This window comes from Megalobrama amblycephala, linkage group LG3, assembly GCF_018812025.1.
Source record: "Megalobrama amblycephala isolate DHTTF-2021 linkage group LG3, ASM1881202v1, whole genome shotgun sequence".
In the NCBI taxonomy this organism is placed as follows: domain Eukaryota; kingdom Metazoa; phylum Chordata; class Actinopteri; order Cypriniformes; family Xenocyprididae; genus Megalobrama; species Megalobrama amblycephala.
Window position 1 is genome coordinate 53243025 of NC_063046.1, and position 26147 is coordinate 53269171.

The following is a 26147-nucleotide window of genomic DNA, read 5'->3' on the forward strand; positions in this document are numbered from 1 at the left end:
CTATAAATTTCTATGGTATTTTTTCACCTGGGAAACTACACACTAAGCTTTTAATTCTCTTAACCACAAATTATTGGTCAGGAAATTAACCACAATTCCAAATTCACTATTTAAAAAGCCATTGCCGTCTCAGAAAAAAACATCAAAAACAGAATAGAACAGTTTTTGGAAGAATATGAGAAGTTTGATTCAGTTGAGTGGAGTGATGAATCACAATGAAACACGAACTGCATGGTGATGCTCCAGAGCGGTGTCTTTGAAAATCTGGTGAGAAATCTAATAATAAACGCATCTTTACCAGTGAAGCATGGAGGAAGACGTGTCATTGTGTGGGGAGCTTTTTACCTGCTGGTATTGGTGAGCTACTTCACTGTGAAAAGCCATTTAATGCTTTGGAGAATATTGCAGAATGTTTTGCTTCCCACAACTGAAAAGTTATCTAAAGAGGATTGATCAGATGTTATTTTTCCAATAAGACAATACTATCCTGCCCAAATTGCAAAGACAGCCAAGAAGTGGCTTGAGAACAAGTCCATCAGGATCATGCTTTGGCCTGGTCAGAGTCCAGATTTGAACCCTATACTGAATATTTGCTCTCACATTAAACTCAAATGAACTGGGAGACATTTTTTAACTACTCATGAAACTGTTTGAAGCCATCAGCATTGAGTGGAACAACACTGACTCTTCTTCCTGTAAAAAGCTGTCTAAATGTTTAAGTTGTGTGGGTAAACTTGCAAAGAAAACAAAGGGGAATCTTTTTTTGTAGCAAAAGGTAGAAAACATTTGCTGCCTACTTATAAAATTTTGCAGAGGGAACTATTAACACAGTAAAAGAAAACTAAACCCAGAGTATAAGATAGTGACACGTTTTTATTAGTAACGTGCACAGGTCTATGGACTTGTGTCCCAGGAAGCTGCCTTGAGACTTAACAAGTGTTGGATTGATGAGAATAGAACTGACATTATCTGACAGGTGCACAGAGAAACCAACAAGGCCTTGAGTAAAAAAAGGTGTCTGTTGCTCAGTCAGCTCTTCAATACAATGAAGTACAAGTTTTATAAATTCAAGTCTTGCCATTATTACATTTTCAGGAAAAAAAAAAAAAAAAAAAAATATCGTAAAAAGGCGCCCAAGTGGTAAGATTTCATAATCAACCACATACATTCTGTAGAGAAGAATTAGAGCAGAAAGGCTTAAAATCTGTCGTTTAGCTTCTTCAAAGCTCATATTCTATTACATCCTCCCTGATAATCATGATAAATTCATTTACTGCCAAAATAAAACAGGATGAGAATTGATCAGAAGAATAAAACTTAAGAATTTGCGGCAGAATATTGAGAATATTATCTTCCACATTCTGAATTTGGACAGGTCTACCATACAGAAGTCGTTAAAACCCATGTTTTCCAAGACAGTACCTCAAAAATAGCATATACAACTCTACAACAATAACCCTGAAATCTACTGGTCTGTCATCAATAGTTTATCCAGTGAACTCTATTAGATGTGCAGGGTATCGGTGGCTTTTTTCAGCCAGTCCGTTTAGCAGATCTCCGTTTGCGCCACCTTTAGCAGTGAGGTATGACGTCCCAAGCTGAGATTGAAGACGCAAGTCATGAAAAGGTCTGTTTTATCTTGCCTCAGTATCCAGCCACTCCATATCTTCAAATAATTAAAAAGAAAAACAGCAGATGTCCTCATACACACATAGCACAAACATAACTCAGCATAGGTAGAACTGTAAGGCAGAGACTCCATTCTGAAGAAGGGAAAAAAAAACCTAGGCAAAAAGCTTCCTGAAACATCCTAAAGTTTGCCTTGTCCATCCCCTTTGAGTTCAGGATTGACTCTCCTCCTGACAGACCTTATGTAAGGCTGTTTTTTGGAAGGCGATGGAGTCAAGAGTCAGGGGAGAATGAAGGCAGATGTCAGACAGGGAAGCAGTTGGACAAAACGAAACCAAAAAAAGAACGGACTTGAAGAAAGCCCTCGGTCGGATGATCACCAGAGTCGATGCTGGTGGAGATTTCTACTCAGGACGGACCGTACATCTGCGGTGAACCTGAAGAGGGAACACATATTGAGGGAGTTATTAAGCAGCAATAAAGCTAATCTTGTTTACTCTTCACTTCCGTTCTCACACGCATTACTTCATTACACATCGCTTTTTAAAATATTAGTAAACAATTCACACATGAAGAACAGTGCTATAATGGCGCTTTTCCACTGCATGGTACGGCTCAGTACAGCTCGCTTTGGCCCTTTTCCACTGCATGGTACAGCTCGGTACGACTCGTTTTGGTGCTGGTACGGCTGGCTTTGACGCTTTTCCACTGCATGGTACGGCTCAGTACGGCTCACTTTGGCCCTTTTCCACTGCATGGTACGGCTCAGTACAGCTCGCTTTGGCCCTTTTCCACTGCATGGTACAGCTCGCTTTCGCCCTTTTCCACTGCATGGTACAGCTCTGTACGACTCGTTTTGGTGCTGGTACGGCTGGCTTTGACGCTTTTCCACTGCATGGTACGGCTCAGTACGGCTCGCTTTGGCCCTTTTCCACTGCATGGTACGGCTCAGTACAGCTCGCTTTGGCCCTTTTCCACTGCATGGTACAGCTCAGTACAGCTCGCTTTGGCCCTTTTCCACTGCATGGTACAGCTCGGTACGACTCGTTTTGGTGCTGGTACGGCTGGCTTTGACGCTTTTCCACTGCATGGTACGGCTCAGTACGGCTCGCTTTGGCCCTTTTCCACTGCATGGTACGGCTCAGTACAGCTCGCTTTCCCTTTTCCACTGCCCTTACAGCTTCCCTTTTCCACTGCATGGTACAGCTCGGTACGACTCGTTTTGGTGCTGGTACGGCTGGCTTTGACGCTTTTCCACTGCATGGTACGGCTCAGTACGGCTCGCTTTGGCCCTTTTCCACTGCATGGTACGGCTCAGTACAGCTCGCTTTGGCCCTTTTCCACTGCATGGTACAGCTCAGTACAGCTCGCTTTCGCCCTTTTCCACTGCATGGTACAGCTCGGTACGACTCGTTTTGGTGCTGGTACGGCTGGCTTTGACGCTTTTCCACTGCATGGTACGGCTCAGTACGGCTCGCTTTGGCCCTTTTCCACTGCATGGTACGGCTCAGTACAGCTCGCTTTGGCCCTTTTCCACTGCATGGTACAGCTCGGTACGACTCGTTTTGGTGCTGGTACGGCTGGCTTTGACGCTTTTCCACTGCACGGTACGGCTCAGTACGCCTTGCATTTGTGTTGGTACGGCTCACTTTGGCGCTAATGCACTGCATGGTACTGCTCACTCTGACGCTGGCTTTGGCACACGGCTCGCTTTGGTCCTTTTCCACTGCATGGTACGGCTCGGTATAGCTTGCTTTGGTGCTTTTCCACTGCATTGTACTGCTCACTTTGGTGCTGGTACGGCTCACTCTGGCACTGGTACAGCTCATTTTGGCGCTTTTCCACTGCATTGTACTGCTCACTTTGGTGCTGGTACGGCTCACTCTGGCACTGGTACAGCTCATTTTGGCGCTTTTCCACTGCAAGGTACGGCTCGGTTCGCCTCACTTTTGTGCTGGTACGGCTCGCTTTGGCACTTTTCCACTGCATTGTACTGCTCACTTTGGTGCTGGTACGGCTGGCTTTGGTGCTTTTCCACTGCTCGGTATGGATAGCTTTGGTGCTGGTACAGCTCACTCTGGCACTGGTATGGCTCGCTTCGGCGCTTTTCCACTGCATGGTACGGTTCAGGTACGACCTGCTTTGGCACGATTCCACTACATGGTACGGCTCGGTTTGGCTTGTAGCAATACTAAAATGGTACTAACTGCAGTGGAAAAGCAAACCGATCCAAAGCGAGCTGAGCCTTGTTGCACCATGCCGAGTCGTACCACGCAGTGGAAAAGCGAAACGAGCCGTACCGATAATAAAATGTGATGTGTAAAGACTGCAGGTCACTGATTGGTCAGAAAGAATCGTCACTACAAGCTTCATTGGCAGTAGAGGCGGCGCACTATAACGATCAGTTTATAATCCCACCCACTTTGAAGCGATACTAACTGCAGTGGAAAAGCAAACTGAGCCAAAGAGAGCCGAGCCGTGTCATACCACGCAGTGGAAAAGCGCCATAAAAGTTTAAGCATACACATCATTGTTTCATATTTTAGTTACTTTTGAGATCCTTACCTTAGTGCATCCAGCATGGGCAACAGGTTAAGAAGTGCTGTGTCACTGGGGTCACTAAACCATGACTTTATAGGTATTGCATTATCTATGGGTCAGACAAAGAAACGTAGAAAACAATTACACATTCAAACCAAACACGTTCTTGGTTATGAGCAACGTTTTCTCAGTTGACTACTTTGATTGAAGAAAAATGGGCTTTCCATCAAACTTGGCTGCCAATGCGCTAGAAAGGTGAAACAATTTCTGAAATCGGTGCTACCTGACTAGAGAAAACAAATAAAAAACGGCTGTTGTCTTCCATTTTAACAAATAGGTAGGAAAACTTTAACACTCATAATGCACTGGGCATGCTGCCATCCAAAGCCACTCCCAGTCTGCTATTGGATAGGCTTGACCTGAGACAAATACTGCTTGAGTAGGAAATACTTCTTAGCAAACTTTTAATCACAACAGTGGTGATTTTGGTGCAAGATTGTTCCTGGGAGCAAGAATGCAAAGAATAGGGTATATGTCAAATGTCACATGACCAAACGGGAACCCTGGTCTCATCGAATCCGCTTATCAGAGAAAGTGTTAACAGCAGTATGAATTGACATTGATATCTATGGACTTTTAAGGTAATCAGCTAACCTACCTAGTTCTTTTTGTTGCCGCTTTATTCTATTTTAATATTTTTATGTTCATGAGAAGAAGAAAAATGCATTTTATTTTTTAGAAATTAATCGGCATATGCTAGGGACATCGGTAATGCTCATCTTTGCTCGCTCCTTTAAAGTTATCGAGTAAAACTGCTCATTATTTAACAAAGCACATGCAAAAGACCTGAAATGCAAGCGATGCGATCTGATTTACAGAACATGGAAGTTAAGTTGCGCATACACCCTATCAACTTTTAGTGGGAGTAGGTTATTTTCGGTTTCCAGTGAAGGAACCAGAGCATTGTAGGCAGTGGCTAAAGGCTGCAAAGTAATAATAAATATAGAGAAAATACTGTGATGGAAAATCTTAAAAACCTCTGTTTGTAGTCAACATTTCAAACCGAATGGCTATGAATACAGTGTTTTAGATGAAACAGAAAGGGAAAAAAAAGAAAGAAACTGCCGTTTTGTCAGTTAATTTGGAAGAGGAGAACAGGGAGCACCTTCTACCAAATCTCCCAAAACAAAATGCCGTACAGGTAAGGTGGCTGCTGCATTGTATTTTTTACTAATAATGCTGTTTAAAGAGTATATATAGTATGATATAATTTTCAGTGATACACCTACCCTTACAATAACTGTTTTGTTAATAACCCTCTGACGATCAGACTGTCCGTGGGAGTGGATATAAAAATGTGGAAGTACAATCTGTAGTTTTCACAAAAGTCCTGGAGCTGTCAAAAAGACTTTTGCTGACAAATAAACAGGAATCCTCGGTCCAGGTAACAGAGAAAAAGTAAACATTGTTCATTTATATATACTACTGACACTTTACCAATACAAAGTGGTTTGAAAATTGGCAAACTTACATATTAATCTAAACCTATTTGTGACTAAATGTGTGGATTCATTTATCGCTGCTTTGCCAGTTTTCTGAGCTGAAAGATTTCCTCACACAGATTTCGCAACAGGTTCAAGTTGGTCACATGGATTTCGCTGCACTGACCAACAGAATTCTGCTTGGTCTGAAAGTGACTAAATACATTGCTACACTATGACAATGGACTTCTTTTGTCAGTAAAATGTGTATTATTCAAGACCAAGCTATTCATTTATTGATCAGGTCTTTCTAAACTGTTACCCTGAAATGATGTTTGGTGATGGTATTGACTGACTGCTGTTTTTCTATTTAGTCATTTAATTTGCATCCTAAAGTTCAGATGTTCTTTTATATGCATGTATGATCAATTTCAACTTCAAAAATCTACTTCCATAATGTGATGCATTTCAAAGTAAAAAAAAAAAATATATATCTTTTAAAAAAAATTTTTTTCGAAAGATTCATCAGATATTGTTTGGATTCTAGAAGTTTTCTGTATATAATATGATATATTAAATCCTATATTTTACTTACGGCATACATTACTGTGATGCTGAACATGCTAAACATGGTGAAATGGCCTAAAGTACACAACCACAGACATCATGCAGAGAGACCAGCTGGGCAACTGCTCGCACACAAGTTAATCCTGCAAAGGAAGCAGCACAAACTACAGCGCGTTGCTGAAATCACGTTATAGTCTTACCTGGATGACTGCGATATGCCCCTGGCGAGTTGTCAAGAATGACTACACTTGATAAGTCATCATGTACAACGGACAGGTCTTTAATATAACTACCTGAATCCAGTGTACAGTGCTGCACAAGATAAAGAAACGGAAAGTATTGTTGAAATACATCCTTGACTAATTTCTGCCTTTTCCTTATTTCTCATAGGAAAGATTAAAGGACAATGAAATGTACAGAGTTTGAGTGGTTACCTGTCTGTAGTATCTTCTTTTCAGGATTCCCTTGTTGTTATCCAGCTTATCAGCTACCGCAGAGCCATAGATCTCCATACTAGCAGTGAACACTACTAACTCATACCACTGACTGACCACCTCTAAGAAGAAGTCGACATGCGGCCTTTTATGTACAAAGAATCTGACTGGGTGTTTGTCTATTACCACCTGAAAAAAATGACAGCTTACGTGAGAAAATTAAACAAGACATTTGGAGTTTTCAACTAAGGATGAAGTAACAGTGATGCATGATTAATCGAAAGGGTTTTATGAAATAATAATAATAATAATAATAATCAGGGCTGTAAAGTGCAACATACATGTCACATGTTATGAAAAATTGGTCTGTGCAATGCATAAATTTCCCACAGTGGCATGGGATTGACAGTTTTGCATGTGTGAGAGACCCGTGACGTGAGAGATTGTTGTGTGCAAACTTTTTTTCCCCACACATATGCGCATCTGCTTTCATAGTGATGAAACGAGAGCCACTTCATGCATATCACGTTTTGTAAATATATTCGCGCAACGAAGAAGCTACTGCTTAAAGTTTGACACATTATAGTGATAAAGAAACATGCATAAATGAGAAACAGCACAGACCATATTAAATCGCAATAAGATGCAAAAAAAATAACTCAAAACGGGACTCGTGCAATGACTCAAGCAATGACTCAAGCCTTGTTTTTTGACTTTCGCCTAACACCTCTGACTTACACCTCAGATGTGTTTATAGTTTACACACACACTGTTACTATTTTCTAAAATATTAGGTGGGTGTTTGGAGAAAAAAAAAAACCTAAACCAACAGAAAGTATTGGTGAGATGTAACTTGGCAATGTCAGATCATATTTGTCAAGTTTCAAATCTTTTTTTTGTTTTTACTGAAAATGTTCTAGAAGATTTAAAAATTATTTTGGAAGGTGTATTTCATGTCTTTTTTTTATTTTAAAGATTTAAAAGAAAATAATGGAATAAAGATACTATGCACACTGTGCAAAAGTCTTAGGCCATCACCAGCTTTGTTGTTTTATCAATGTTTTAATGACCATCCATGTTTATTTTTTGATCTTTATTACCATACAAACAAAATACAGGAAATCTGTACACAAAATGTATATATATATATAAAAAATCTGAACAAAATGGCTTCTTTAAGCAAAAATCAGTATTTAATGTGACCTCCTGGACTTCTTCCAGATTTTCAAAGTAGAAAATCTGAGAAGCTTCATCATATTTTGAAAGTTTTCTAGGTCTTCTAGTTCTTTTCCATCCCATTTAGGTTTAAGAGAGCCGGTTCCTGCTATTACTCAAGTGTAAGGGGAGGTCACGAATGAATTGCCACTTTAGCCTATAGAAGCAGTTTTTTGTTGTTGTTGTTGTTGTTGTTGTTTTTTTTTAATAATGCATACAAATATCCTGTATTTTCTGGTCATATTCTGATAAAGAGATGTCATCATACCATTGCTAAAACAACATCTAATGGTGGCTGAAGACTTTTAAACAGTACTCTGTACAAAAGCCTCTAAGTGCCATCTGAAATTTTCCTCTAAAATGAGCATTTTTATCAAGCTTGTATGTTTATGTTCAGTTATTTCACTTTAATGGTAATAAAAAGGACCTATTAATTTCCATTAAAGTGAAAATACTGAACCTAAACATATGAGCTTGATAAAAAAATGCTCCTTTTAGAAGAAAATTTCAGATGGCACTTAGAGGCTTTTGCATCTGAAGTCTTCATATATTTGTCACATCGCAGTTATTGATGTGATTGATAACATAATTAGCACACATATATAGCATGCATCATGAACTGCATTATTTATGGTTGTTTTCAGAGATGTTAACAGGCGTTTTATACTTGTGCTATAATAGTCTGGCCTGTGCTACCAAAAAAAAGTGTTAATGTACAGCCCTGATAATAATAGTTATTATTATTTAAATATGTAATATCAATATTTTATCATTTTAATAATATTATATATATTTTTACTTTAATAATTGTAATATATAAAACAATTATTATTATTATGTATGTAATATCGTATTTTATTATTTAAGCAGCTGCTAGCTAATGAATTATTTTAGAGCCAAGCATAACTAGAAAAACATAACTGTAAATAGAAATTTCCATGAATTTCCCTGGTCTGGAATCACAATCCCTGATATTTCTAGGTTTTCAATGAGAATGGGAACCTCGGTCTATAGATTTATAGTGCAAATTTAATGTACTCCGTAACAAAAATATTTCATCTTACTTTGAGGATGAAGTCTGGCGGTGTACCAGGCCGTACTGTAGGTCTGAGGACACCATCGTGATGCGAATGGATCAATGTCTCGTCAAGATCTAAAACTAGGATCTTTCGCTTCACGGTGTCTGAACATAAATACAAACACAAACTGACAGGTTAGTCAATGAAATCACAAATGAAAAAAACTTCACACAAACACAAGACTGTGAATTCAGCTGTCTCAATGACAACTAACACTCAGATTGTGAATGTTAAATCTCACCAGCGGCTTTCTACTACTTTTAACTTGAGGAGAAGAAAAGATATACTCACTGAGTCTGTTTCTGGAAATGGGTGACAATGGTAAAATGTCATATCGCACTGTTTGATACTGGATTATCTAGAACAGGAAGACGACAAAACAGGAAACAGCCACCTCAGTACAGCACAGGGCATGAAACGTACAATGCAGCAGAAGGCATTATGTGCACACCTTTTACAGTTTATTTAGCATGCTATAATGGTTTTCATGTAACATTTACATTTTATTAATACATAACTTTTCAGAACTTACTGGTCTTTAATGACAAGTGAATAAAGGACATTTAAACATCACATGAAAGCACAATAAAAAAAGATTTTAAAAATTTAGATGATCCAGAATTTAAATAAAAAAATAAAACAATGTACAGTAAATCTATCTATCTACATAGTGCACTTTTTCTTTTTTTTTCAAAATTTGTTTTTTTGGTGAACGTGACTGAACTATGACTTGCTAATGTTGTGTACTTAATTTTTGTTATTAATATAATATTCATTTTTTTTATATAAATGTATGTTTATATTTATTATATTTTAAAAAGTAATATTTAATATAGTATGACTATTAAATTTGCCATTAGGGGGTTTCTGCTCTCCAGATTCAAGATTGGCATCAAACAAAAATAAAAATAATAACAAAATAAATAGATAATAAATCATCATATTCATGAAATATAATCATAATCAAGATCGGGTGATCACGTGACCGTGAGAACCCTAAATTAGGGTCATTGACAAATAAAGCTTCAAAAAAAGGTTTTCAATTGTTAAATAAAATTTTAGAGTGTTTAAATGTCAGGCGGTACAACCAAATAGTTGTATGTATTTACAATGTAGTTGTACCACCTGACATGGAAAGTGTACCAACCTACCCATACTTGAAATTAGCAGTTTGTCGTTCCACACCGGTAAGACCTTAGTTCATCTTCAGAACCAAAATTAAGATATTTTTGATAAAATCCAATGGCTCAGTAAGGCCTGCATTGACAGTAAGATAATTAACACTTTCAATACCCAGAAAGGTACTAAAGACATATTTAAAACAGTTCATGTGACTACAGTGGTTCAACCTTAATGTTATGAAGGGACAAGAATACTTTTTGTGCGCCAAACAAAACAAAACAAAATAACGACTTTGTTCAACAATATCTAGTGATGGGTGATTTCAAAACACTGCTTCATGAAGCTTTACGAATCAGTGGTTCGGAGCGTGTATCAAACTGCCAAAGTCATGTGATTTCAGTAAACGAGGCTTCGTCACATCATAAGTGTTTTGAAATTTCAATGGTTCACCACTGGGGGCGTGACTTTGGCAGTTTGATACATGCTCTGAACCACTGATTCGAAACAAAAGATTGGTAAAGTTTCGAAGTTAATGAAGCAGTGTTTTGAAATTGCCCTTCACTAGATATTCTTGAATAAAGTTCGGTGCACAAAAAGTATTCTCGTCCCTTCATAACATTAAGGTTGAACCAGTGTAGTCACATGAACTGTTTTAAGTATGTCTTTAGTACCTTTCTGGGCATTGAAAGTGTTAATTATCTTGCTGTCAATGCAGACCTCACTGAGCCATCAGATTTCATCAAAAATATCTTATTTTTTGTGTTCTGAAGATGAACGAAGGTCTTACGGGTGTGGAACGACATGAGGGTGAGTAATTAATGACAGAATTTTGATTTTTGGGTGAACGAACCATTTAAGGTCCTCTGGATGATGCATTATCATGTTTACTTTTAATATCTTGTCAATTCATAATAAAAGAGCCATGTTTGCAGTAGTGCCACCCTAACATCTGAATATATAAATTGCTGGATAAAAGTTTTCAATTAGGCTCTCTCAACAGCTTTAAAACTACTGATATTTATAAAATTTGTTTATATTAAAGGTTTCAAAACTAACGCCACAGTATTTATTTTTTATTATTAAGACACCATTTTAAATAGTTTTCTTAGTCTGTTCATTTGTTCGGACGGTTGCACGACGTGACATTTTGGGGGTTTAAGATACCAAAACATAAAATAATATGCATTATTTAAATGTACTACAAAAATGAATTTAAACTAAATAGGTTTTATAGAATAAATGTGTCATGAATTCATCAAATATAACGTGCAAAAATATGCACGCCATGTCATTGACCCATTAATCAAAACGAACTTAAGAGGTGTCCTGGACTTGCCTTATTTCTCAATTGGTCAATTAGCAGCTTACTCAAGTACACAACTTCCAGGAATTAAACCGAGCTCAAACTCAGATCACTTTATCTTTAAGAGGTCCGAGACCCTCTGCTTCGGGTCCACCACTCACCACAATGTGGATACTCTTCCTCTCTTTCTCCAAATCCCTCTCTTCTGAGCTATCTTTAGCTCTCCCAGCTGTCTAAAAGTGTCAGCAGAACTTAGGAGAGCACAGCCGAGCGAAACTGCCAGGGTGACTTTGAAAAGAGGGCTGTTTATTCCCAACTTGCATTAGGCCTCAATAAGGACTCATTCATAATGTCGGGTCAAGCTGAACCGACCCGATGATTGCATGACTGGAAAGCATGTTTAGAGAAGCGCCTTCAACTCCAGCACCCATATCACAGAGTCCCAGACAAGTAATACTTTTATAATTACATCTTAACGATCATCTTAAAGATTATTATACAACTGGCTTGCCAAAGCCTGTTGTGCAAAGGGGGATTACAGTCTGTTCTCCTAGCCAAAGTGTTTACATTCTCTGAGCTAAAGCATGTGACTCATTGATCAGCTAATTCTTAAAAACAATGACCTATTGGATATTCACATATTATTTTATTATTATATCATGATATAAATTCATTCATATTTATAAATCCTCTATTTTTAAAAAAATCATTTTGGTGCCAAGACATTTTACACTTACATTTCCATGATCATTTCTGCTTTAGGCTCACAGTAAAATATTAAATAATTTGTATATATATATTTTATATATTATTATTATTATTATATATACACATACATTTTTAATTGTAGTACTCATCTTAAACTTATTTTATTTCAAGTTAGTTATTTCAGTCTTTCCATCTAATATTTATTATTTTATTTAAGCTTGGTTTAAATTAACAAAAATATTTTTATAGATTTAGTTAAATACAATGACAAAACTGGTTGTAAATAATTAATCTAATTTAAAATAAAAATATTTTTGGGGGGACAAGTCATATTTTACACTCATCTTACCCTGATTATTACTGCTTTAGGTTCATAGTAAAATGCCATATAATATAATACAATACTATACAATACAATATAATATATGTTTTCGTTTAACGAATATAACTAATTTTGGTGCCAAGTCATATTTTACACTTATCTTACCCTGATTATTACTGCTTTAGGCTCATAGTAAAATGCCATATAATATAATATAATATAATATAATATAATATAATATTATATGTTTTCTTGTAACTAATATAACTAATTTTGGTGGCAAGTCATATTTTACACGTCTCACCCTGAGCATTACTGCTTTAGATGCATAGTAAAATGTAATATAATATAATAATACATTATGTATATTTTAGAAAAAATAACTAATGTGGTGTCAAGTCTTATTTCACACTAATGGTACATGTTTGACTGTTTATTAACGCTTTAGGCACATAGTAACATTTGCAAATTTAGGAGTTGACAAACCTGCTGTCATTAGTTTTGTAAATGTCAGTGTGTTTAATGGAAATCAGTGTAATACATTATTCTAAGTTGTGCTTTTACCAACTAATGGCCATAAATGTCTCTCTAATGAATCACAGACACATGCACAGAATAAACATGATATAAAAAGCCACTGCCTACTTCATTAACATCAATGAGAATGAATAACTAACCTATCATGTTATCAAAATGTTGGTTGTCGATTTGACAACCCCGACAGGTGTCTGCTCCCCCTTAGGGCACCTGCATGTGAGTTCAGATACATGTCACACAACAAAAGTTGCTCAAACATGAAAACGACACTCACCGTTCGTATGTGCTTCCTGAGGATGTACAAAAAGAAGCTCCATAGTCTGGATGTCACGCCGAGGAAAGTGCGCACACCGAGCAGACATTGGCGCGTCTTTAGCATGTCAACCATAACACCAGAGTCCGTGAGGTGTGATTTACACCACTGACAAGAGCAACACAACACACCTGTGGAAATAAGATCCTGCCAACCATTCACAACTTCACACTGGAGCGTCCCGAAGCACCTCACGCGCCTTGATATGATTCAAATAAACGCGTGAAGGGCGCAAAAGTGCAGCGTTTACAAAAAGTGCGTGTGTAAAATATCACTTGGTGAATGTCTTTATATTTAGAGAGGTAGTTTCTCTGCCCAAATGCTCGTTGGCTAAGATGGTCAAACAAACTGGAGTGTCGAACAAATGTCTCCGTTCTGCCAAAAGCCACGAGAAGTGCGACTGTCCATCTGCTGCAACATTAAAACCGCTATGCGTGTTTCGCCTCTTATAGATAATCTCTGAAAAAGCGAGAAGAAAACGCGTACAATGTCTCACCGCTGAGAACAGTTTAAAGCCAATACGGTAGAGCAACACGGGCCGCCATCGCTTCCCTGACGTCACTTCCGCGAAGAGACACAAAGTTTGTGCTCACGTGGCCGCGGCGGTTTTCAAAAAGACTTTTGAGTTCTCATTCAGTGTTCAGCCGTAGGAAGCTTCCACAATTTTCTTGTCATTTAATTTCTTTTTACTGATAACAGCGGTGAGGTAAAAAAAAAGTCATTATTTTTGTGATATTAAATTATTGAAAAGAACAAACAAAAGATTTGGCGTAGGATTTCGATTCATTCAATTGACTCGAATCTTTTGAATTCGCTCACCAAACGATTCATTCAGTATCCCTGAATGGAATCAAAGTGTAAAATTTGTATTTTTTATGGTATATTAGAGTGTTTGTCATAAATTATATATCCGTGCATATCATTATTATTTTTTAATTCATGTGCCTCAGAATCTTTAATCAAAATAACTTCACCTTCTCTGATGAAATGTTAGCGAGACAACCTGTCACTCACATGAGATCGACCAATAGCAAACCACAACAATCCAACGATCCAATCAATTCACCATGAACAATGAACAAAGTCCGCCCTACATTTTTTCTTGTTCGAGAAGCTGTTTCGTGTTTTGTTGCACCATTAATTGGTGACAAATGAGTGTCTTTTTCTGTATTATCAGTGTTACTCACTCAATCGATTCATTATATATTTTGAAGGCAAAAAAGGTCCATTGTCTAAAAAAAAGTCATAATTTTTGCGATATTAAATTATTAAAAAGAACAAACAAAAGATTTGGCGTAGGATTTCGATTCATTCAATTGACTCGAATCTTTTGAATTCGCTCACCAAACGATTCATTCAGTATCCCTGAATGGAATCAAAGTGTAAAATTTGTATTTTTTTATGGTATATTAGAGTGTTTGTCATAAATTATATATCCGTGCATATCATTATTATTTTTTAATTCATGTGCCTCAGAATCTCTAATCAAAATAACTTCACCTTCTCTGATGAAATGTTAGCGAGACAACCTGTCACTCATATGAGATCGACCAACAGCAAACCACAATAATCCAACCATCCAATCAATTCACCATGAACAATATCAAGTCCCGCCCTACATTTTTTCTTATAGAGGGTATGCACGTGACGTCACCGTCGACCGTTAGGACTGCAGTTACGCACGCTGAGTGGCAAAAGACTGAGCGGCAGCATTGGTTTTCAGCGTGAATGTCGCGAAAAACACACAAAACGCATTCAAAACGGGAAAGAGCTTTGCGGCTGACTGTACAAATAGATTACACAAACCCTGAGGTATATATTTAAAAACTAGAGAAAGCAACAGAAAAAGAAGCAAATGGATCACTGCAAGTCACAGAAACAGCTGGACTCCAGGCAAAGAAACATGGATTTGCAGTTATCATTTTGTGTCGAATTGTTGGATTTTGAGGTAAAATCATAGGCCTACCTTATATATTGTATTGTTATATATTATGTTGACGACTCATCAATTAAATATTTTCCATCTTATATTATGCATAATTGGGTGTTTTTAAATAAACAACACTGTCAAAAACTACACTATAAAACTATATATGTATTAGGGCTGGACAATATGACGATATAACATTGATATAAGCGATTAAGCAGATTTAAACCTACCTATATTGTAGTTATATAAAATACACAGCCAGATTTGCTTTATGTGTTTCCCCGGCGTCAAATCAGGCACATATAAATGTCAGGAAACACGAACTCCTGGCTGCATGTCAATATCCGTGGATTACGTTTATTTGACAAGTTGTAAGAAACACTTTCGAGTCCAACCTTTAGGGTAATTCGTTAGTTTTACTCGCGTTTTCGCCGTTTCTCCTATTAATCCAGTTACGCAGCAGGTTCTTTTGCCACTCAGTCCAGCTGAGGGAGCGCGTTCCGGCGGGAAAGTGACGTCTATGCATACCCTCTATTCGAGAAGCTGATTCATGTTTTGTTACACCATTAATTGGTGACAAATGAGTGTCTTTTTCTGTATTATCAGTGTTACTCACTCAATCGATTCATTATATATTTTGAAGGCAAAAAAGGTCCATTGTCTATTATCAGAGTAGAGATGTATGAAGCACAACTTGTACAGAAATCACTTTTTTAGAACAAGCAGCTTTCTTCCAGGTGTAAAATACTATAGTAATTTATAGTAAATACTAGAGTGTTTTTGAACCATACTGTAGTAAATTGTAGTATACTGTATATATTATAGTATTTTACAACACTTTGTTAATGAATGCTAACATATACTGTAATATTATAGTGAACTGATCAACTGTAATAAATACTGTAGTATACTTTAGTTTTTACTACTGTAAACTGTAGTGTATATTGTAGTATAATATACCCTAGATTAAATAAAACTTAGTACAGTATTGGGTAATGTAATTTGTTTATATTACTATAGTTGTTGTATTACCACAGCAACTATAGAGTTACCACATCAAATTCATTCAAGTACTTTACTGTAGTATGCAAAACACTATAGTATTTACTATAAATTACTATAGTATTTTTTCACCTGGGATGTTGTTCTGTGTGGCGAATTCGCATGACCATTTAGAAAAAGACCAAAAATTCATGTGGAATCTTATTAAAATGGCAGGATTTTATATGCAAAAAAATTGCTGAATAACCATAAACGTGACCGCACCTCAAGAATAAACAACAAATAGGTTTCGGGTGATGACTCAAATCTTTTGAATTCATTCGCCAAAATTATTAATTCAGTAGCCCTTTCTGCATGTTACATCATTACGCCAGTAGTTGGCGACAAGTGTCTTTTTCTGTGTTATAAGCAAGTCATTTACTGAATCGATTAGTTAAAGATCTTGATTCATCACTGAAATAAGTCTTGTCACATTTATTATAATTTTTGTGTGTTGCGAGACTGCAGAAACCATGTTTAAGGATAAAGGACACTGCAATTTGCCACAAATGTAGACAAGGGAATCTTAATGTTAAAAGCGCTGGTCAACAAAGCTGAAGTCATTTAAAACCCAAAATTAAATGTGTACAATTTGTTTGTGTATTTGAATCCTAGTATTATTTTTATTTGTAATTTATTTTAGTTTATTGTGTTTGGAGCATCATGTCTGATCTGAAGTTTGGGGAGCTTTGGTCATGATTTCAAGAGAAAAGTTGTCCCTCTATCTCCACATGTATAAAAACAGAACAAAACGAGCTTAGATATAAAACAATAATAATCATAGTTGGGCAATTATGCTTAAAATATTTTCAAATTAGTGCTTGAATATAAGGGTCATTGATGAATAAAGTTTTTAAAAGTGTAAAAAAAAAAAGGAAATATAATTCATTCTGAAGTTTTATTAAGTATTAACAATGAGATTATGTATTTTTTACAAGATGGACAAAATTTGTCACCAAAAGACGATATTTTCAAACGATGCTAAGAGGCTGACATCTAGCTAGCCAGCAAAAGGACAATCAAAAATTTTATATTTAGTACATGTTTTTCAAATATTACAACATTTTCCATGTTTCATAGTGGTTGTACCGAATGACCTGATGTTTCAGGACATGTGTATTAGCAAGTGAAAACATGAATTTTTCAAATAGTTAAAAGAGTTAGTTACTTTGCTTCATGACCATGTGGTCCTTTGCAGGCGTCTAAATGATGTCACATCCTGTCACATGATATTGACCATTGATCCAAAATGGTCCCTTTATATTGTTTACTCCGAATGACATCAATGAAATTCATTTTACCGGACATTCTTTCTCATAACAAAGCAATGACTTCTACCCATCAATTTAATACCATTTTGCACTATGTTAATATATGGTGTTATAAAATCATGCCAGAATAAGAAATATATACATTTATTACATTTTAAGATATTTTAATCACAAATAAAATGGCTGTATTGGCCTTTGGACGGTTAAACCAAATGACCTTGTTTTGACACTTCAAAATCTTTAAAATACCTTTATATGCAGGAAAATATAATTAAAACCTTTTGGATTCAATAAAAGAGATCTAGTTGTACTACCTTACACTTTGGATGTCATATCTTTGTTTTTTATTATTATTAAGACCTTTGGACAAAAAAAATGACCCGTCACGTCATTGACCCATGAGTGTTTTTTTTTTTATCCACCAATACAAAAAAGCATAACATTACTAAGAACTCTGGTTCATCAATTCATATGTCAAAACAACATTCTCAAGCCTAGTCTTCTCATAGCTGATAGACAGACTGCCTTAGACTATTTGACTCATAATAAAATAAAGAATCATAAATAAATAATTTATAAAGATGGATATGACATTCCCAGATCTAGGTCATGATGTAGGCTGTCTTCATTCACACATCAAGATCATCATCTGGATCCTCCTCGTCAAAGTCATCGCTGGCATCAGGCTCGTACACGATCCGTCCCGAGCCAGGGGTTGGCCTCAGAAGAGCTGATTTCCTGGAGAAAAAAAATAAAAAAAAGATTGCAGTATGAAAGACTGAACTTCTCAGACATCAACACTGGGGTTTCTTATACAATGATGTAACTCGCTGCTTCACTACCATAGTACGATGCATCATTGAACAAATCAACCAGCTAGTCATGACTGTTTCCCAAAACCGTATTGTCGCAAACCTGTCATTCAGCCACATTGGTTAATGATGTCACACAGGTGGTGAGTAATAACTTCTTTAATGAATCCGTTTGAGATCGAATTAATGCTAGATTTTTGCTATAAATTATGGACATGGCAACTGAGGACTAATTCTTATTTTTCTCAGTTTTTTGCTTTATTTCCAGATTCAATCATATGCTCGTTCTTATGTACCAGAGCATGTACGCACATGCGCACTCTTCAAAAACGGTGCTTTAAATCTCTTGACAAACTAAAATATGTAAATGATATTTGTATATATTCAGAATAAAAGATATACATTGTACTTAATGTCAGCTTGCTTATTTTGCTCAAGATAAGGATTTTTTAAGTCCACATGTCATAAAAACAGGAAACTATGCTTCTAACCACAGCTGTCGTTCCAACCACACAAGTTTGCGATGCAGTTTGCGAATGTTTGTTTGAACTATGCTTTTGGGAAACACCAAATCGTTGAACTATGTTAGTGACGACGGAAATTGCGATGTCAGTTGGCTAATGATGCTTTTGGGATACGCACCCCTGATTAGGCAAAAAAAAAAAAAAAAAATCTTATTTTTGAAATAAATTCAGATCTTGGTAACATTTTACAGAGTCCTTGTTACATATTTTACATGTACCTACTATAGTAATAAAATTAAATAATGCAAAATTACATGCAACTATCCCTAAACAAAACCATAATTTAACTCTACAGTTAGTATGTTGTTAAAGGTGCCCTAAAATCAAAAATGTAATTTACCTTGGCATAGTTGAATAACAAGAGTTCAGTACATGGAAAAGACATACATTGAGTTTTAAACTCCATTGTTTCCTCCTTCTTATGTAAATCTCATTTGTTTAAAAGACCTCCCGAAAACAGGCCAATCTCAACATAACACCTGTTAAGTAACAGTCGGGATCATTAATATGTACGCCCCCAATATTTGCATATGCCAGCTCATGTTCAAGGCATTACAACAAGGGCAGCCAGTATTAACGTCTGGATCTGTGCACAGCTGAATCATCAGACTAGGTAAGCAAGCAAGAACAATAGCGAAAAATGGCAGATGGAGCAATAATAACTGACATGATCCATGATATTTTTAGTGATATTTGTAAATTGTCTTTCTAAATGTTTCGTTAGCATGTTCCTAATGTACTGTTAAATGTGGTTAAATTTACCATCGTTTCTTACTGTATTTACGGAGACGAGAGAGCCGTCGCTATTTTCATTTTTAAACACTTGCAGTCTTTATAACTCATAAACACAACTTCATTCTTTATAAATCTCTCCAACAGTGTTTAATGTTAGCTTTAGCCACAGAGCGAGAGATTTAAAGGGGCCGCAGCCTAAAGCGGCTCATATTTAATGATGCCCCAAAATAGGCAGTTAAAAAAAATTATTTAAAAAAATCTATGGGGTATTTTGAGCTGAAACTTCACAGACACATTCAGGGGACACCTTAGACTTATATTACATTTTTGAAAAGACGTTTTACGGCACCTTTATTATTACTCAGAAATTAAATGTATAGTTTACACTGTAACATGGACACCTTAAAATAAAGTGTAATCTAGATTTTTTTTTTTTAAATAAGCATTTTTTTTTTTGCAAACAATATTCTTATTGTTAACTAAAACTATGAAAAATTGTTTTCATTAATTGAAAAAGCTGAAATATAGTAGAATATAAATTGTAGTAAAATTACTAAAACTGAAATATATATTTTAATTAAAGATAAATAAAAAAAAAAAAAAGAAAAATAAAATTACTAAAACTTTACAATTAAAATGAAAACTGAAACATTTTGACAACGTTGGCGTCTGTACGCGAAAAACGCAAAGGAAAAACTTTTCTGTTTTTAGTATATCATTGTTGGGTAAACATACCCTGAAATAACTGCCCAAGAGGCATTTCTAAGATGTGAAATGACTTGCCTTAAAGGGACTTTGATTTTACTAATGCTGCCTTAATGTGCCATCAAAAATTTCCTACTTCCCCCTTCTGAAGTTGTGATTATGAGCTCTTCGCCTTCAAGTGCTTTGTTATCAGAAAGGACAGGAATCATGGAGGACACCAGGTTTATTTTTGCCCATTTATTGGGAAAATCTTATTAAAGCCAAAATTATATTTAGCGTCCCATTCATTGACAACCATATAAACACTCACAGCGCTATAGATAGTGAGCTCGCAGGCGATTCTGGAATTACGGTCAAATACAGGCTATTTTTGCTGTGTATAAAACATACAATACACTTCAAATGATTATTCACTACTTTAACGACAAGACAAGGCGATGTAGCTGTTGTGGAAAAACTAATAAAGAATAACACAACAGTCACAGCAGCATTCGTTCTCCCCTCCACCATGTTTAAAGTTTATGACCAACTCAGAAACTTGGGTATCAAAATTATCCCCGAGCTTCCCAGTGGTAAATACTACTTGAGAGGGCGTTCATGTCCAATTTTTAACTAGGAAACTCCGATAGCACATGAAGGCAGCATAAGGTAACACTGTTTACATCAGTAGAGGTCTCTTACTTCTCTTGGCTAAATACAAATGGCAGTGCCACTTTCTCCTTGGCTTTTCTCTCCTCCTCAGACAGGCGTAGATTGAAGGTCAAGTTTGTTGTTGGATCAGCCTGCTCAGATCACAAAGAAAGACAAACAGTTACAACAAAAAACCTCCATCTAAAGTCATTGAGAATCAAAGCAGCTTTGCTCACCTCCGCTACATCTTGCTCTTTCTGTACATGGCCAGATTGACGGGATTTGGTCTGTACAGAAAGGGTTGCATCCTCAGACACGCTGAAATACTCTTCCTAAAAATTGATTAAACACATATTGATGACAGTTTAGTATGGAAGCTTGTTTTCGCCACTAATTAAAAAAATAAAAAAGGTAATTGCGACTTTTAAATCTCAAAATTCTGACTTTTCTCACAATTGCGAGTTATAAAGTCAGAATTGCGTGATATAAAGTCAGATTTGCGAGTTCTAAAGTCAGAACTCTCAATTCTGAGAAAAAACGTCAGTCTTTTTCCCCCTCACAACTGGACATTACAACTCGCAATTCTGACTTTAGAACTCGCGATTCTGAATTTAGAACTCACAATTCTGATTTTATATCACAATTCTGACTTTAGAACTCGCAAATCTGACTTTAGAACTTGCAAATCTGACTTTAGAACCCGCAATTCTGACTTTAGAACTCGCAATTCTGACTTTAGAACCCGCAATTCTGATTTTATATCACAATTCTGAATTTAGAACTCACAAATCTGACTTTAGAACCTGCAAATCTGACTTTAGAACCCGCAATTCTGATTTTATATCACAATTCTGACTTTAGAACTCGCAAATCTGACTTTAGAACTCGCAAATCTGACTTTAGAACTCGCAAATCTGACTTTAGAACCTGCAAATCTGACTTTAGAACCCGCAATTCTGATTTTATATCACAATTCTGACTTTAGAACTCGCAAATCTGACTTTAGAACTCACAAATCTGACTTTAGAACCCGCAATTCTGATTTTATATCACAATTCTGAATTTAGAACTCACAAATCTGACTTTAGAACCTGCAAATCTGACTTTAGAACCCGCAATTCTGATTTTATATCACAATTCTGAATTTAGAACTCGCAAATCTGAATTTAAAACTCACAAATCTGACTTTAGAACCTGCAAATTCTGACTTTAGAACTCACAGTTCTGATTTTATATCACAATTCTGACTTTAGAACTCGCAAATCTGACTTTAGAACTCGCAAATCTGACTTTAGAACTCGCAAATCTGAATTTAGAACTCGCAAATCTGACTTTAGAACCCGCAATTCTGATTTTATATCACAATTCTGAATTTAGAACTCGCAAATCTGAATTTAGAACTCACAAATCTGACTTTAGAACCTGCAAATCTGACTTTAGAACCCGCAATTCTGATTTTATATCACAATTCTGACTTTAGAACTCGCAAATCTGACTTTAGAACTCGCAAATCTGACTTTAGAACTCGCAAATCTGACTTTAGAACCCGCAATTCTGATTTTATATCACAATTCTGAATTTAGAACTCGCAAATCTGACTTTAGAACTCACAAATCTGACTTTAGAACCCGCAATTCTGATTTTATATCACAATTCTGAATTTAGAACTCACAAATCTGACTTTAGAACCTGCAAATCTGACTTTAGAACCCACAATTCTGATTTTATATCGCAATTCTGAATTTAGAACTCGCAAATCTGAATTTAAAACTCACAAATCTGACTTTAGAACCTGCAAATCTGACTTTAGAACCCGCAATTCTGATTTTATATCGCAATTCTGAATTTAGAACTCGCAAATCTGAAGTTAGAACTCACAAATCTGACTTTAGAACCCGCAATTCTGATTTTATATCGCAATTCTGAATTTAGAACTCCCAAATCTGACTTTAGAACCCACAATTCTGATTTTATATCACAATTCTGAATTTAGAACTCCCAAATCTGACTTTAGAACCCGCAATTCTGATTTTATATCACAATTCTGAATTTAGAACTCCCAAATCTGAATTTAGAACTCTCAAATCTGACTTTAGAACCCGCAATTCTGACTTTAGAACTCGCAAATTCTGACTTTAGAACTCGCAATTCTGAGAAAAACAGTCTGAATTGTGAGACAAAAAGTCGCAATTACCTTTTTTATTTTTTATTTCATGGCGGAAACAAGCTTCCATAGTTTAGAATCGCATGTTCATTCAGAGTAAAAATTCATGTCCTACCTCTTGCATAACTTTGCCCGACTTCGTGCGTCGTGTGGTCATAGCCACAGTATGATGTTCATAATTTGCAGGTGCCACAGAGATAACAGTGCTGGCTAAGTGACTTACAATACCTACAACACCTTGCAGATGCAAGTCTGAATGCAGGAGACTGATAATCATTTTAATATCTCCTCCTAGTGGTCAGTGGAAAAAACAAACAAATCATTATTTCCTTAGTCTTTAGGAAAAGTCTTGAATTTGTCAACAATTATAAGGCAACACAGTTTGTCAATGTGAAATGTTTCACCTTTTCTGAGCTCTTGAAGTCTTTGACAGATGACAACAGGGTCATGATGTCTTAAAACAAATGAGAGGGAGTCAATAACAAGTACTGATGTTTTGGCATGCTGCGCGTCTTTGATGAGCTTAGTTATGTGTTGAGAAGTGAGCTGATCGACAGTGAAAGAAGATCTACACATCCAGCCGAGGGGGTCAGGGAAACCCTTGTGAAAATAAAGCCTTTAAACACACAAAACACAAGAGAAAGTATGTAAGTGTGTGTGTGTTTGACTCCAAAATAGGCAGTAGGTTTGTCCTGAATGGTAAAAGAATAGTTCATTTTTTTCATATAATACTTGTGTTTTTTTTTTTTTTTATTATATGTATTTGTATGCAATTCCTTGTTTTTATGTTATTGAGCATTAATAAAAAAAGAAAAAAAAAGAAATAAAGAAAAAACACTAAAAGAATGGTAGTATATTAATCAATAATATACTAATATTAATAATATATTACACTTACAAAATTTGTTAATAAACAGTAGGGAAAAACAATGGTAAATAAAAAAATAAGTAAATACCAATATCCTACATAATAACTAATAATAGTAATTATTATTATTATTATTATTATGTAGCAAAATAAGCATGCTTACCAACTTAAAAATATAAGACTACAGGTCTGTCCTCAAAGATAAAAGAATAGTTTTATATTAATAAGTAATATACTAATATTAATAAAATATTACACTTTTGCTATTGTTTATGCACTTACAAAATGTGTTAATAAAGAATAGGGGAAAATGGTAAATGAAATAATAAATAAATATTAAAAAATATCCTACATAGTTAGCAAAATATGGTAAAAAAAATAAAAATAAAAAAAACATTATAATAATAAGGTAGCAAAATAACCAGGCTTTTCAATATTTTTTTTTTTTTTAATGTCAAAGTCTGTATATATTTGGCACAAATTCATAAATCACTTGATATGGCTAATAATGATAATTTTGCTTGTTGTTGCACTTACAAAATTTATGTAAATAAACAGCAGGGAAAAACTATGGTAAATCCAAATAATTATAAATAATATCGTACATAGGTAGCAAAATAACGTATTAAAGAATAATATAGCAAAATAACCATACTTATCAACTTAAAGTTTATTTTTTGTCAAAGGCTGTGCATATTTTGTCACAGCCTAATCAGTCACTTGATACTACAGCTAATATTAATACTTTTGCTGTTGTTTATGCATTTATAAACAATATATTTTGGCACAAATGAATCAGTCAATAGATAATATAAATAATAGAAATATTTTTGCAGTTGTTTTTGCACATATAACATTTATGTTAATAAACAGTGAAAATAATGGAAAATGCAATTTTTGACACATATTCTTAGGTCACTTGATACTTTGGCTATTATTAATAAAATATAATATTTCTTCTGTGGTTTAAAAACTTTGTTTTGCATAAATTTAAAAAAGTTTCATTTTAAAGTCATTTTTGTTTACTTTTGCGCAATAAACTGTTTAGTGTGGTGTTATGTCACCACTAAAATGTAAGGGTGTAGAACAACATTAGGGTGAGTAAAAAATTACATTATTTTCATTTAGGGTGAACTAACCCTTCGAGTTCTGAAGCAAAACCAGTTGAAAACCACTGCACTATGATATTTAGATTTCAAATTATGTGTCACCATATGCATAGAAGCATGTTTCAACTTCAAGTCACAAATCAAGAGTTTTTATTATTATTTTGCTCACTTCTGCACACAGCTGCTGTCCAATCCAGCACACACTTCTGTTTCACTCGCCTCAAATCCCAGCACATGTACGTCCTCGCCCCTTTAAAAAGATTTAAACACAAATCAAATAATATCCAAAGTGTAACAACTTAATAGAAGTCGGTTAAAAAAATGCAGAACTTGCCTTTTCAATGCAGCATTAATAAAACACTTGAGGATTCCCCGACCACTGCATTTGACAGTATCTGCAAACAGGATCACACATATAACTTAATTACTACAGTTACTCAGCGGTGTAAAAGGTACAACCGGGATAAGAGTATTGATGAGACTCCTGAAATGAAGTTACCTTGAATGAGTGTGAATCCTCCAGCCTCCGCTGCCTGAAGCACATCTAGCAGCATGACTCATTTAAACACTCTCAGCTAACAGCTAAACAAATCACTTCTGTGCTTGGCAAGCTACTGGGTGGCTTATTACAACAGCACTGTTAATAAAGCATCTTAAAGACCTAAATAAAATTAAAAACGCCTGGTTATATATAAGACTTACTGTAAAATTCACGATCAATACGAGTTTGATTACAACGAACACTCAATTTCCCAAAAGCACAGCGGCTAATCGAGCAGCGGTCTTCCTTCTGCATCGCTGTTTGCAAACTCGAGTGATGTATTAGCGCCACCTACTGTGCTGTAGGATGGACCGGTTTCATATTTATGACAATGAGGGAAAAAAGATACTATCAACTGTGTGGTTACCGACATTCTTCAAAATACCCTCTTTTGTGTTCAGCAGAAGAAAAAAATTCTGATATTGTTGATTAAATCCGATGGCTCAGTGAGGCCTCTATAGCAATGCCATTTCCTCTCTCAAGATCCATAAAGGTACTAGAAACATATTTAAAACAGTTCATGTGAGTTCAGTGGTTCTACCTTAATATTATAAAGCGACAAGTAT

At 35.6% G+C, this 26147-nt stretch overlaps 2 protein-coding genes across 3 annotated transcripts; both read right to left on the reverse strand.

Moving 5' to 3' along the window:
- Nucleotides 1-855: 855 nt before the first annotated feature.
- Nucleotides 856-13852, reverse strand: ctdnep1b (CTD nuclear envelope phosphatase 1b). 2 transcript variants are annotated; one of them, XM_048186056.1, is made up of 7 exons: nt 13213-13852; nt 9238-9304; nt 8932-9050; nt 6653-6841; nt 6512-6530; nt 4195-4279; nt 856-2066 (listed from the first exon to the last, which is right to left on the reverse strand). In XM_048186056.1, exons 1-7 carry the CDS (start codon nt 13324-13326, stop codon nt 2006-2008), a joined length of 654 nt encoding a protein of 217 aa, XP_048042013.1. In that variant the 5' UTR covers nt 13327-13852; the 3' UTR covers nt 856-2005. The 2 variants fall into 2 exon arrangements, with proteins under 2 accessions (XP_048042013.1, XP_048042012.1); XM_048186055.1 differs by having other exon boundaries at nt 6419-6530; nt 13213-13850.
- Nucleotides 13853-17811: 3959 nt separating this feature from the next.
- On the reverse strand, nt 17812-25881 carry elp5 (elongator acetyltransferase complex subunit 5). Its single transcript, XM_048186057.1, has 8 exons — nt 25540-25881; nt 25375-25435; nt 25210-25290; nt 23468-23679; nt 23179-23354; nt 21136-21231; nt 20951-21051; nt 17812-18231 (listed from the first exon to the last, which is right to left on the reverse strand). Exons 1-8 carry the CDS (start codon nt 25592-25594, stop codon nt 18123-18125), a joined length of 891 nt encoding a protein of 296 aa, XP_048042014.1. The 5' UTR covers nt 25595-25881; the 3' UTR covers nt 17812-18122.
- Nucleotides 25882-26147: the final 266 nt, after the last annotated feature.